At 34.7% G+C, this 13,043-nt stretch overlaps 1 protein-coding gene across 11 annotated transcripts in view; it reads right to left on the reverse strand.

The window, feature by feature from the left end:
* CD36 (CD36 molecule (CD36 blood group)) overlaps nucleotides 1-13,043 on the reverse strand; it is a 323,059-nt gene that overhangs the window by 20,907 nt on the left and 289,109 nt on the right. For all 11 annotated transcript variants that reach the window (XM_071215192.1, XM_071215193.1, XM_058297108.2 and 8 more), the window contains one exon: nucleotides 3,185-3,345. In XM_071215192.1, coding sequence (XP_071071293.1) covers nucleotides 3,185-3,345 — 161 coding nt within the window. The remainder of the gene's footprint in view (nucleotides 1-3,184; nucleotides 3,346-13,043) is intronic.

Consider the following 13,043-nt stretch of genomic DNA (forward strand, 5'->3'; position numbering starts at 1 on the left):
AATATTAAAAAAATCCAAAACAGTACCCAAGGCAATCAATTACTAATAATGCAGGTTTTTTCAAAAATTATATTTTAAATTCAGATTATGTATTATTAACATTTCAAATCAGCATGCATGAACAAAATCAATGGGAACAATGAGAGGTTCCTAGAGGTATTCTAAACACTTTGCTCTTCAATAAGTGTTTACTAAAATGATAAATTTTCAGGGATGTTTATGTATATGTAGTACTCGAAACAGCAAAATAATACAAATAATACAAATACAAATAATACAATTTACTTAAATTGTACTTACAATATTATACCAGTTGATGGCACTCACTAAGAGAAAAATCCTTGAAAGTGAGGCCTGTGTTTAAAATGTACTTGTAGAAAGAGAATGTAATCACTCAAACAGTTGTTTAAAAACTATATTTTATATAGGTTTGGGAAAGTATTGATTCATAGGTATAAATTTGCCCTAGATTTTTCCCACCATTGCTTTCTTTTTATTCTTGCCAAAGTAAAGTAATTTTTAAAAAGATTTATGTTGGATGAGAATATTCTGAAGGAATTACAGAGTCTTCATGGAAATGGTGTAGGATAGAATATAACTTCACTCTCAAGTTAAGCAACTTTCCTACTTTGATGCAAGTGAAAATCTTAGTAATCATTGTTTTATTGAATACACTTTAGGAACATTGGCCAAATATGTAGCCTGTGGTTCTATTTAAAGAGGGAATCATATTCAGTTCAATATACAGAATATTCTCAATCTATTAATATTTTTCTAAAAGGTAACTAGTTGTTCTCCCATTATTTAATGCATGCAGCAAAACTAAATTATTGTTTGATTGCATCATGGTACAAGAGCTACTGTATTTGATTAGAACACCTTTTAATTACGGTTATTTGAGGAGTTGTTTATATCAACTGCAAATCCAACTTTTCTTCTCCACTTCACCATCGCCTCTATAAGCAAATCAAGTATATCTAAAATTTTCTATGAATGAAATATAGTTTAGAAGCACTTAAAACGGGAGGACAAGGGTTGATCTTGGTATGTTTTAGTCCCCCCCCCCCCCCAAATAATATTCTTAAAAGTGGTAAACAAGCAAATAACCATCCTTTCTATTTTTTCTATTCACTCAGATTATGCTTTTTAAACAATTAGGCTTAGAATGTCATTAGGTCACATGTGAATTCTAGATGTTCATAGGTGTGTGTTGTAGTTACAACATTCTTCTGAAATAAGATGTTCATATAGACTTTTGCTAATAACTTAAGGGCTATAACACCATGAAAAAAATTTTTTTAAATTTCCAAAGTAACTTTTTCTTGTAATAATGAAAACCAGGTCTTCTTCAGCAGAATTGAGAATAGCCACAGATGTCCAGAGACAGGGAACTGGGGGGAAGTGCTAGAAGAGAGTAGGGGCCAGGGCATTCTGCAAGTTGGTACCATGCACGTGACAGCAGGAACCATCTGCTCGATGACTACTGTTACTTCATTATATTTGGGTGAGTTGTTGATCTAGGGATATATTGATGCTTTAAAGTGAAAAGAATATCATAGAACTAAAGAGTACCCCAAACAGATAAGGTACTAAAATTTATGAATGATAAGAAATCATTATAAAAATGAAATTCTGTGAAAAACTGATCATGGTCTATAACTAGTTATAATTACCCTTGAGGGAAAAATCACACATTTGCATAACAAATGATGTAGCAGGATTCACCTGTGTTCCCAAGTAGGTATCATAAATATATTCTTAATCCTTGGTTTAGGCAGTTTTTAGAACCCCAACTTCCCTATCTTACTTTGATAGATTGAAAAAACACAGAATCACTAATTTAAACAGAATAAAATATGTAAAAGAAAAATATCTAGGAGTTACTTGTTTCTAGTTCTGTGCAACCTTGGGCAAGACACTTCACATCCACTGGTGTAAGTTTTGTATCTAAAAAAATGAAAGAATCTGACTGATCATTTCCACCATTCACTTATTCTTCTGTAACCGCTTCTGTCCTTATCCGCGGCACCAGGAATCTGTGTTTCTTTGTGTTGCGTCATCTTGTTGTGCCAGCTCTCCGTGTGTGCGGCACCATTCCTGGGCAGGCTGCACTTTCTTTCGCGCTGGGCAACTCTCCTTATGGGGCACACTCCTTGCTTGTGGGGCTCCCCTACGTGGGGGATACCCCTGTGTGTCAGGGCACTCCTTGTGAGCATCAGCACTGCACATGGGCCAGCTCCACACCGGGCTAGAAGGCCCAGGGTTTGAACCGTGGACCTCCCATGTGGTAGATGGACACCTTACCCATTGGGCCAAGTCTGCTTCCCTCTGCCTAGCTCTAATAGTCTAAGATTCCATTAAAAAATGTGCTAAACTATTAAGGAATGTGGGATCAAGGTATAGCATATTCAATCTCAGCACTAGAGAAAATATAAGAATAAGCCTATTAGAGAAAATTAAATGTCTATAGGACCTGTGACTTAGTTTGAATATAAATCCTGAACAGGTACTGTAAGTATATAGAATCAGTATCCGGCCATGATTCTCAAAACTGAATGTGGGTCAGAATCATCCAGAGGATTTGTAAAAAACTCAGACTGCTGGGTTCCACCCAGAAATCTCTAATTCAGTTGGTCTGGAGTGGGGTCTGAGAATTTGCATCGAACAAGTTCACAATTGAACTTGCATCGAATAAGAACCACACCTGGAGAACCACTGATACGTTTAAGAGTTTAAATATTTTGATATTTAAATTTTAACATGTTTTCCTTTTCAATATGCATATTTATAGAATTGCTAACAAGAACTATATGCTATGAGCACAAAAACCAAAACCATAACTACTTAAGTGTTACACAATTACTTGATCCTGGTGAATTTATAATAAAATCCATATATCTTTTATGTACACTGTCTAATAATGAACATTTGGTTAATTTAGCTCTATGTTTATATTAATATATGCCTGTGCATATGCTTTTCATTTATTCAAAATATGAAGCATCTTATAGTCACTGACTCCTTAGATTACAATTCTACATGGGTAGGGCCAACGTATTCCAGTATATATTACTGACAAGCATATGGTAAACACATTTCAATAAAATGGCATTTGTTGAGTGGAAATCATCTGCAGAAATACATTGGTCAGGGAAAGAGGGCCATGCATGTGAGGACTGCTCACCTGTATGTGTAAGGACCTCTTTGCTTCACCTTAATGTGGCTGCTGTTAACTATCACCTCCTGTGGGTTTTGCACATCAAAGATCCAAAACTGTCTGTAGACTTCTGAGCCTGTTTTAACCCAATTTTGAAAAGCAATTGTACCTTCTTCGAGGACAGCTTCCTGTGGAAGGAACAAAAAAAGAGACAGGATAGGGTTATCGCTATAGTAAGAATAGGTGCATTTGGGAGTTTGTGACCTTTAGTTAGCCAATATTCAAGGTTCAAGGTCAAGTACCTTGCTCATGAAAACTCCTGAAACCTTGCCACCCACTTGCAACAGAAGAGCTTTCAACAAATTATGTAGCAACCTTTTTTAGTTAACCTTTTACGAAGAGAATTCGCGTGCAGTTCTGCCGACTTCTCTGTCAATTTTAAGGCAATCTATTGGCAAGCTTTAGAGAGACCCTATGGTAAATAGTTGGTCACACAATTCATTAAGCAAATTTTATTAAAGCTATTCCAAAAGTTCTTATCAGTTGGAAGATTAACTTATCTTGTGTCCCTAAGTGAGCTGGACAGATGAGGCAAGAGAAAAATCTGGTAATATTGGAAGCTTTTTCCTTTTCTTTAAAATTTGAATACTTCAGGGGATGTAAACTTACATTTATTAAATTAAGAAAATAAATGCTCCTAGATAAAAAATACAATTTTGACTTCTTTCAAAATCCTGCTCAGTATGGTTTCCATATCTTTCAATTTATTTGCAGGAGCAATCTATTAATATGTTTTTCAAAAATGACATCATCATAATTCCATCTCATTGAGTGACTGAATTTTAAAGAAAAAGACCAGATAAGGAAAGTTGTCATATTTACTCCTATATGGAATCCACTAATAACCATCAATGCCCCTTGTATTTCCTGGACAGGAAGGAAAACAACAACAAAGACACAGTCAGAAAACTCTAAACAAGAAGAACGAATCCACTCTTTAGGAAATGTGGAACTGACTAGAAAGTCAATAAACCCCATCAGTGTCAAATTCATTATCTTTGAATTGAGGGAATTAACATACAAAGATACTCTCCCAGTTTCCTTCCATGGCTTTCTCTCTGAGTTGAATATTTATGCAACTATAGGAACTAGTGCAAACAAAGGTGATTTTGTAGCCGCAGCATTTCCAATTAAATACGATGGGAAGAATGCCCAGGATGGAGAACACCAACTTACCTCTGTGTACTACAGGAAGAGGAAGAAAACTATTTCATAGAAAATGAGCCTAAAGAGACCAAGGTATACAGGAACAATCTGGCCTCTTTGTTTCCTTCACTTGGAAGCATCAATTCATAGAAAGATGGATCAAGAAATGACATTGGACATTATCACATTTTCTAGTAAAGAATGAGAGGCTCTTAGAAACAAGGAGGCTGGTCCAAGGATAACCTGGGCAAAACTGGCCTTTGACCTTAACTGTTTCTCTTTTACACCAAGCTATTACAAGGGTTATTTTTCTGTCATTCTCCTTCACCTTCTGCATTGTTGGAAGAAGTCAAATTAAGTTTTGGATCTTCAAAATATTTTATTTATTGCTTAACACAGAAAATAAGGCAATTCTTTAGAGAAGAACTGGGCACTGAGTTAAAATGTAATTACAAAACCCTATGTTTTACACTGTGTACCATAGAGTTGCTAAAACGATATTTGAATCTCGATTACTTTTTTTTAACAACTAATTGTCCTTGAAAATCTTTTTATTTGCTTGCAAAAAGGCTTATTTTCACAAAAAGAAGTTCGATATCAAGACAAAATTATATTTAGATAATTAAGTATTATGGCTATTTTTCTAAATGTAAAACTCCCTTTATCTCTGAAGAGAGCATTGAAGCTAAGTACTATGTATAAGCTGTGATGTTAATGTGTCCATTTAAAGATATTTGATGGAAGGAAAACACGTGAACATATACACACATGCACACACACTCACTGATACTCTCATACGAAAAGGATTTTAAGTCTTAGTGTACTATCTATTATTTCCTATGTACTTCTCAAGGTACATAGTTTCAGTCTTTAATAAAAGGAACTGGAAAATGTTTATGGAATTGAAAATTAACTATAACTGGATGTGCTTCAGTTATAGATACCTCCTAACTCTAATGTGTATGCATCTAAATATCAAAAGACATTGTAAAGTATATCATGCTTTCTTCTACAAATTAGGTAAAAAAGTGAGTCATTTTACCTAATTTGTTAATCTGGAGATATTTTAACAAATGGAAAGTTGAAACATTAAGAGTTGAAACTAATGCATTGAACTAGAGAATTACCAACTATTAGATTTAGAACTGTTTATTCCCCTCTTTTTTTCAGAGATAGAAAATGGGTCCTAGAGAAAACAAATGTTGATTTGTCATGACATGACAATTTAGGAGCAGATAATGAGAAGTCAGGTCTTTTAACTCCAGTCTTGTATTGTTTCCTTGATACCATGATTTGTTCAGGAACAAAGAAAAATAATGAAGTAGTCAAGTAGGAATGCAATTCTTCTGGCGCTAATGCTACTGTATATACTAGAAAATTGTGTAGCTACTGCTTTCGTATCAAATCTAAATATATCACAGATTCCTCAGATTTTAAAAGGGACAAAAGACTGTGCCCTTTGTCAATTTAAAAGTCTTGGTTTTAAATTGGATATGGGTTATCTAGTCTGTTTTGAAAATCAATGAATTTGGAGTACAAGGTTGAAAATTATATGCACAAGGTATTATCAATTAAGACCTATTCACTTAGCTGATGTGAACATAAGTACCTATTCCTGATTTTAAGTATGGAGACGATCCAGTCCAGCACAGGCTTGAGCCCAAACTGTTGACTCTCACATAGCACAGTCTCCTGCTGGGTTGAAAGCTATTAACCTTAACACTTCTATTTTCACAAATGTGCTAGTACCATCCCTACTGGACAACTCTTGTGCCTGTGAGGCCCAGTGAGATTCATAGATGATTTAGAAATAATAATGAATTCTAAATTGCAGAAAAGGCTTTCCACTGTTGTGAAACATTTCTGTGTTCCTCGTCTTCAGTGAAGTGAGTCACAGCAAAAGTGCAATTTTTAGCCCTACTGTGTGACCTTGGGTAAGTTGCTTAGCTTCCCAGATTTATTATTTCCTTAACTGTAAAAAATGGGAAAGAATGGTGTCCTCGAGGGTGGTATAAAGATTAAAAAGGATATAATTACTAGGCAGAAAGCCTGGCTCATGGTAGGAGTTCAGTTACTGGTAGCTAGGGCTATGATTATTCCCATCACAACTTTGTGAAGCTGGAAAGGCATTTTTCCTGCTTTACAGAAGAAGATGTAACTGACTGATCCAAGTGAATAGCAGAGCCCTTTGGGACTCAAACTTGGGTTTTCTACACCCTTAGTCCATTGTCCTTTCCTAAAGACAAAAATATAAAACATACTTCTACTTTACTAGGTAACTGTGACAGCAAATGTTTGGGATAGCAAGGTCTTATATGGAGTCACAGGCTTACTTGATTATTGCTCTTGCATAAAAACAGTATTCATCTATATGACTGGCAACTTTAGCATAATTATTAAACTGTCATAGATATCATGCTAAGCATGGAGTTGGTAGAGCAAAAACAGTGAGAACATACTCTCCCATTTCACAAGGCTCTTATACAGTACTAAGAGATAGAATCACGTATAACAGATTTTAATCTTTGAGTTAGATTTGTCTCCTACCACCACTCTGACCAAGTATAGTAGCTTCTTCCCTCAAAGCATTGGGTTACGTGGTTAACCATGAAACTGGATGTTATGAGTTTGAGCCCTGGTTCAGTCACTTGCTACCTCTTGAACTGGGGCAGATTATTCAGTTTCTTTGTGCCTCAGTTTCCTCACCTGAAAGTGGGGATGATATTAATAGTATTAAGTTAAACCATATGAACCATATTTTTGAAAGTGAGAAAAATTGAATATTGACAATTTCGTACAGTTAAACTAAAATATTCATTTTCATAGGGTTTTACAAGGATTAATAAAAATGAGCATTTAAAACAGTGTTAGCACATGGCATGCATTCAATAAATATTAGCTATTATTGTTATTCAAATCCTACCATCCTTTTGAGGGAGAACTCTAATGTTTTTTTACTCCCCAGTCTGCTCTGCTTGGTTCATAGTATTTGCTGTCTAAACCACTGATGTGGCAATTACTCATGTAATCCTGTGGCACTTCCTTTATCTGCTATTGAATCATTCTCATATTTATTCTCTCTCCAGTAAAATCAAAACATCCTTAGAACACTTAAGCACAGAGGTCTGACAAAGTACGAAAATAGCCACCACCTTTTCCCCTCAGCCCCTGCTGCCACCAAAATTTTCTTGGATCTTGTCCTAAATAAAACAATTCTTCCATGTTTAAAAAAAAACTGTCTTGCAGGTGTATGCGTGTGTATGTGTGTGTGTGCACTCTACAAGAGAGAATAAATGAGAATATTACGTACAGCTCTTATGATAATCAAACAAAATTAAATTTAGTCTCAGATTATCAAGGCGTCAATTAAAAATCAGAAGAAAATTTGGTGAACCGATTGGGGTAGTAAATTTTAATGTTTCTGAAAACCCGGAAATTAGCATCCAAAAGTTTTACGTAAGAAACCAATTTGCCATGATAGTTAACTACACTGATGTTAAATTGAGCTAGAGAAAAAAATTATATATGCCTATCTGCTATTTCCTGAAACATTGTTTTTAAGTGACAAGTATTATTACAGTTACTATGAAAACATAATAGTTTAATCAACTTTGATAATAGTCTAAACATTTTTGTATTGTTTTGTATTTTCATATTATGTCATTAAATATAAAGCAAACTCTAACATTTTAATAGTTAATACTTCAGGAATTTTTTGAAATTTTAGATATAAAAAGTACAAATTGTTTTCTAATATCTGGAAATATTTAGGCAAATTATTAAAATATGAACTACTATACAACATTCACTAAAAATTTTACTCAAGTTATATAAACAATGTCAACTGATAAATTATCTTTTGTATATGGTGGTAGAACTTTGACCTTTCTCAAAGTGCTTTGATAGTTTCCACATTCATGGCAGCTCCTGCTACTGATTTTTAGACTACCCAGCAGGATTGCAGAAACCTGCTGGCTCCACTCAGATCTATTAGGAATCATGGTCAAAAACACCGACAAGGAAAATTTCAGCTATCATCCATAAAAAACACAAAGCTGCTAGAAAACTTCCCTTGGAAGTAAATAAACATCCCTTGGAAATAAACACATTAGAAGTAAAATTCTGGACCATTTTAAACCATTTCAAATGATAGTTACAGGGTGCTATCTTTTGGAACTGGAAGGTACCATACAGCCCCAACTCTGTACTTTATGAGAAAACAATGGGAGACAGTTTTCTGATATTTTTCAATGAAGCGCTTCAGTTCTTTTTTCAAAATGCTATTTGTACACAGGTAGTAGCTTCCCTTATATACCATTAGACACTTATGAGGAAAATAATATTCAAGAACTTTAATGATAAACAAACCAGACCTAAACAATACAATATTTCTTATATATTTATAAAATAGCAGTATTACCCAAGCACTCCTGAGGCAGGTGTGCTTGGCTCTCTGGGTTTACAAATTATTCAGAGATTTGATTTCTGCTGTTTGCCAAACAGACACATGTGCCATTCTTGGTTTATAAAATACTTTGTAAACTAAAAACCAAAATACATTGCTACTTAAAGAGAGAACAAAACTCCAGCAGCCTTAAATCAGTAAAATTGACAAGTTAACATGGCTATAGGCAAATTGGAGAGCAAAATCAGGCTTTGCCTTAAATGTACCACAGATCTTGCCCATTGAAAGGGTTTAATGATGAATCTTAGTTTATGGATATGTAGGTGGCATACAATTTTAGATATTACTCAACAGCCATTTGGAACTCATTCTACCCTGTAATTTCAGTTTTGTACCTCCTCTTTCTTCTTGAGTCTCAATCCATACTCCACTGGCCTTATTCCCAAAGCCCTACTCTTTTGGTTAGGTTTGCTGTTGTTGCTGCTGTTGTTTCACTTTGGCTGGTAAAGATTGTACAGCTAGTCCCCATTTTGAAAACAAGAAAGAAAAGCACTCCATTTATTTTGTTCTCCTATCTATTATTCTTTCTTAACAGAAATTATAGTTTCAAAATCAGTATACAAGCCATTTATGTTTTGTCAAAACCTTTTAAATTGTGCAGTGCAAAGTGTAAACCAAAATGTAAACTATAGTTCATGGTTCGTAGCAATGCTTCAATATGTGTTGACCATTTGTAACAAATGTACCACACTAATGAAAGATGTTAATGGGAGAAAGTGTGGGAGGGGAGGGGGTCGGGTATATGGGAATTCCCTATATTTTTGATGTAACATTTTTGTAATCTAAAGCTCTTTTAAAAACAAAGAAAAAAATCATTAGTGAGCATGTTCTAAGCATTACTCCCTTAACTTTAACTTGCCTGAGAACATTTTATTCTCGATTTCTTTGAGGACTGACCACCTATCAACTTCCAAGGAGGTATACTCTTTTATTTCTTCTTACGAAAAAGTTTATTTTTCTACTTTTGTCTTCCTACCTCTGAACTTTGGACAAATCCTAAAGTAATCCCTTGACTCTTTTCTCTCTACATGCAAACTCTCTAGAAAGTAAATATACTGTTTCCTTTAATTTGTAATCTCTGCTGCAATAATCAAATCTATTTGAGCTCTGACCTTTGAAATACAGACATGTGATGTTCATATCAAACTACTAATAAAACCTTCTGTCTTTCATTCTCCTAAGGTACACATTTCTATCAATAGCTCACTGGACATTTGAAGTTATTTTTACTATTCACCTTCATCTTTGGTTGCTCTAACCAAACTACCATTGCATCCCATCATACATTAGTTCTCCATGTGCTTGATCTTTTGCTTTCTCTCCACTCCACCACACTAGTCCAGACTGCCTCTTGTTAAATAATGTACAGATCTTTCTAAAAGGGGTCTTACATTCTCCTTAAAAGTGGTCATGAGGGAAACGGACTTTGGCCCAGTGGTTAGGGCTTCCGTCTACCACATGGGAGGTCCGCGGTTCAAACCCTGGGCCTCCTTGACCCGTGTGGAGCTGGCCATGCGCAGTGCTGATGCGTGCAAGGAGTGCCGTGCCACGCAGGGTGTCCCCCGCGTGGGGGAGCCCCACGCGCAAGGAGTGCGCCCGTGAGGAAAGCCGCCCAGCGTGAAAGAAAGTGCAGCCTGCCCAGGAATGGCGCCGCCCACACTTCCCGTGCCGCTGACGACAACAGAAGCGGACAAAGAAACAAGACGCAGCAAATAGACACCAAGAACAGACAACCAGGGGAGGGGGGGAAATAAAATAAATAAATAAATCTTTTAAAAAAAAATAAGTAAATAAATAAGTAAATAAATAAATAAATAAATAAATAAATAAATAAATAAATAAAAGTGGTCATGTTCTACACAGTAGGTTTCTAGTTTTCTTGTCTTTGGTATCTTCACTTTCCAACTTTTTCTATTGGAAAAGCATAGTGTACAAGGGTGTTTAGCATCTAGTCTCTGCATTCAGATTGTCTTTGTTTGGAAATTGACTCCTCTACTGGCTAGTTAAGGCAGCAAGTTGATCAAATATCTTGGGGCTGTAAAATGGATAAAATAATAGTACCCACTCATAGATGTTTGGGAATATTAATTGAATTATTATATATGAAGCTCTTATATATGAAGCACTAAATAAATGCTAACCATATGATGTTATTAATTCGTAAATGCAGGTCTTGTTATGGCTCACACCTACTCAAAAACATGCTAGCTACTATTGCCTATTACATCATCATTTAATGATTCTTCTGCCTGATGTTCAAAGTTTCCTAAGTCAAACCCCATGTTACTTTTTCAGACTGATCATCTTTCTTGTCAATCCAGTATTCTGGCCACCTTCTCTTCTTCCATTTCTCTTTATATCCCTTTGCCCAATCTTTTCCATATTATTAATCAATCCTTTAAAACCTTTACTGTAGTCCTCTTTAGTCTTTGAACATTATACACTTTTTCAAAGTCTAACTCAAGTGCTCCCTTCTTCCAAAAGTTTCTTGTATACTGTAAGATTTATCTTTCTAAATAGCATTTATTTTTCCATATTACACTCTATAACTCAATTCTAGAGATCCCATTATCTCTATACTTTTATGATATGCTTTCCCCAGTTAAATTTCACATTTGTTGAGATTTTCAGAAGTTATTTTTTTCACTCTTAATTTCTATACAAAAGTACATTTTGTTTTCTCAAAATTCTTATCTTCTCATGATTAAATATTATGAGCTGAGAAGTAATACTAAAATTAACTTAAAGTAAATACTTGCACCTAGCATGCCATCTAACAGAGGGTCTGTACTTACTAATTTTGTTGAATGGGAAGAAAGAAAAAAATTAGATTATCAATACCCAGCTATTTATCATTGATTATATATCAGAAAGAAATTATCTTAATCCAAACTTATCTGCACTGGGAGATTACTGTGGCTCTTTTATTCAAGATTTTTCTAAAAGACAACTTATAGTCTGCATTTATTTAACACAGCCACTGATTCTACCCTTTCTCTGCAGAAAATCCGGGTGGGAGTTATGGCTTATAGAACAACAGAGGTGTTAGAGCAAAAGTGAGATCCCATCTCAAGCTGTGGGATAAGCCCCAGCTCACCACCACTTGTCTCTGTTGACTTATTTTGAAAATAGTATCATGAAGACTGAGAATCGCAAGGTACAGGATGCCATTCAACTTATAACAGCATAGCATGCAAGTGTAGGCTATCTTAAAAATATCCTACCTTTTAAAGTAAAACAGCTATAATGGTTCAGTGAGAAGATTTTCTTTTAACTTTAAAAACCTTATTATTATAACTAAAGAAAAGTCATCAGAAAGTAACAACTTCTGGTCATGAGAAACTAACTTAGAAATTAATCCTCTGTTAATTTTTCAATTAAAGCAATTTTTTTCAGTGGGAAAAAAGTGATATTTGTTTATATTCCTAGTAAAAGCAAGATGTCAAAAAGGTGAGGGTCTTGGCAGTAATAGAAATGTGTGTCTGAATTGGTGGATCTAAACCATTTTACTACTCAATTCTTGTTCTCCACTGTGGAGTGAGCATACTAACCTTCTGTCTAGGTCATTGACATTCTAACCAGGCTGAAAGGTGAAGCCAGCACTCAGATTTGTTTTATTTGGCCAGCATCATATGGGGAAAAAACTAAACATACATGCCTTTGGGCAGGACACACACTCTCAAGTTCACCATAGTTCCTGTTCTTCCTTTCATCTTATTCTGGGCAGATTCACATTCTTTTCATTATTATAACTTTGCCTATAAACTCCTGCAGCCATCTGAATTTGGCATCCCTGATCTTTCTCCCTATTAGTTAAAGTTTCTAGTGAGGGATAATGAAGCTAAAGAAAAGGATTTAGGATGGAAGATGAATTCTGCTTTGTTGTGCCAAGTCTGTCTATAGAATAATTCTAATTTTAGCCAATTTGTAGCACATGTACTTGGGTATGACCTTTATAACATATTTCTGAAAATATTTTCTAAGGATTAAATACACAGCTTAATAAAAAAGAAACATTTGTGACACAATTGTAGATTATTGCAAATATAAACAGGGTGCAGTTTTTACCAAACCAAAATATAGCTTCTAGTTAAACCAAACGTTCTTTGTTCACTAATAAATATGACAATAATTTTAAGCTATAAAATATACAATAAACCATTTTTACATATTTATGTTTATACTTATATATTTATATATTATATTTATTATATA

The sequence above is a fragment of the Dasypus novemcinctus genome, chromosome 5, assembly GCF_030445035.2.
Source record: "Dasypus novemcinctus isolate mDasNov1 chromosome 5, mDasNov1.1.hap2, whole genome shotgun sequence".
NCBI lineage: Eukaryota > Metazoa > Chordata > Mammalia > Cingulata > Dasypodidae > Dasypus > Dasypus novemcinctus.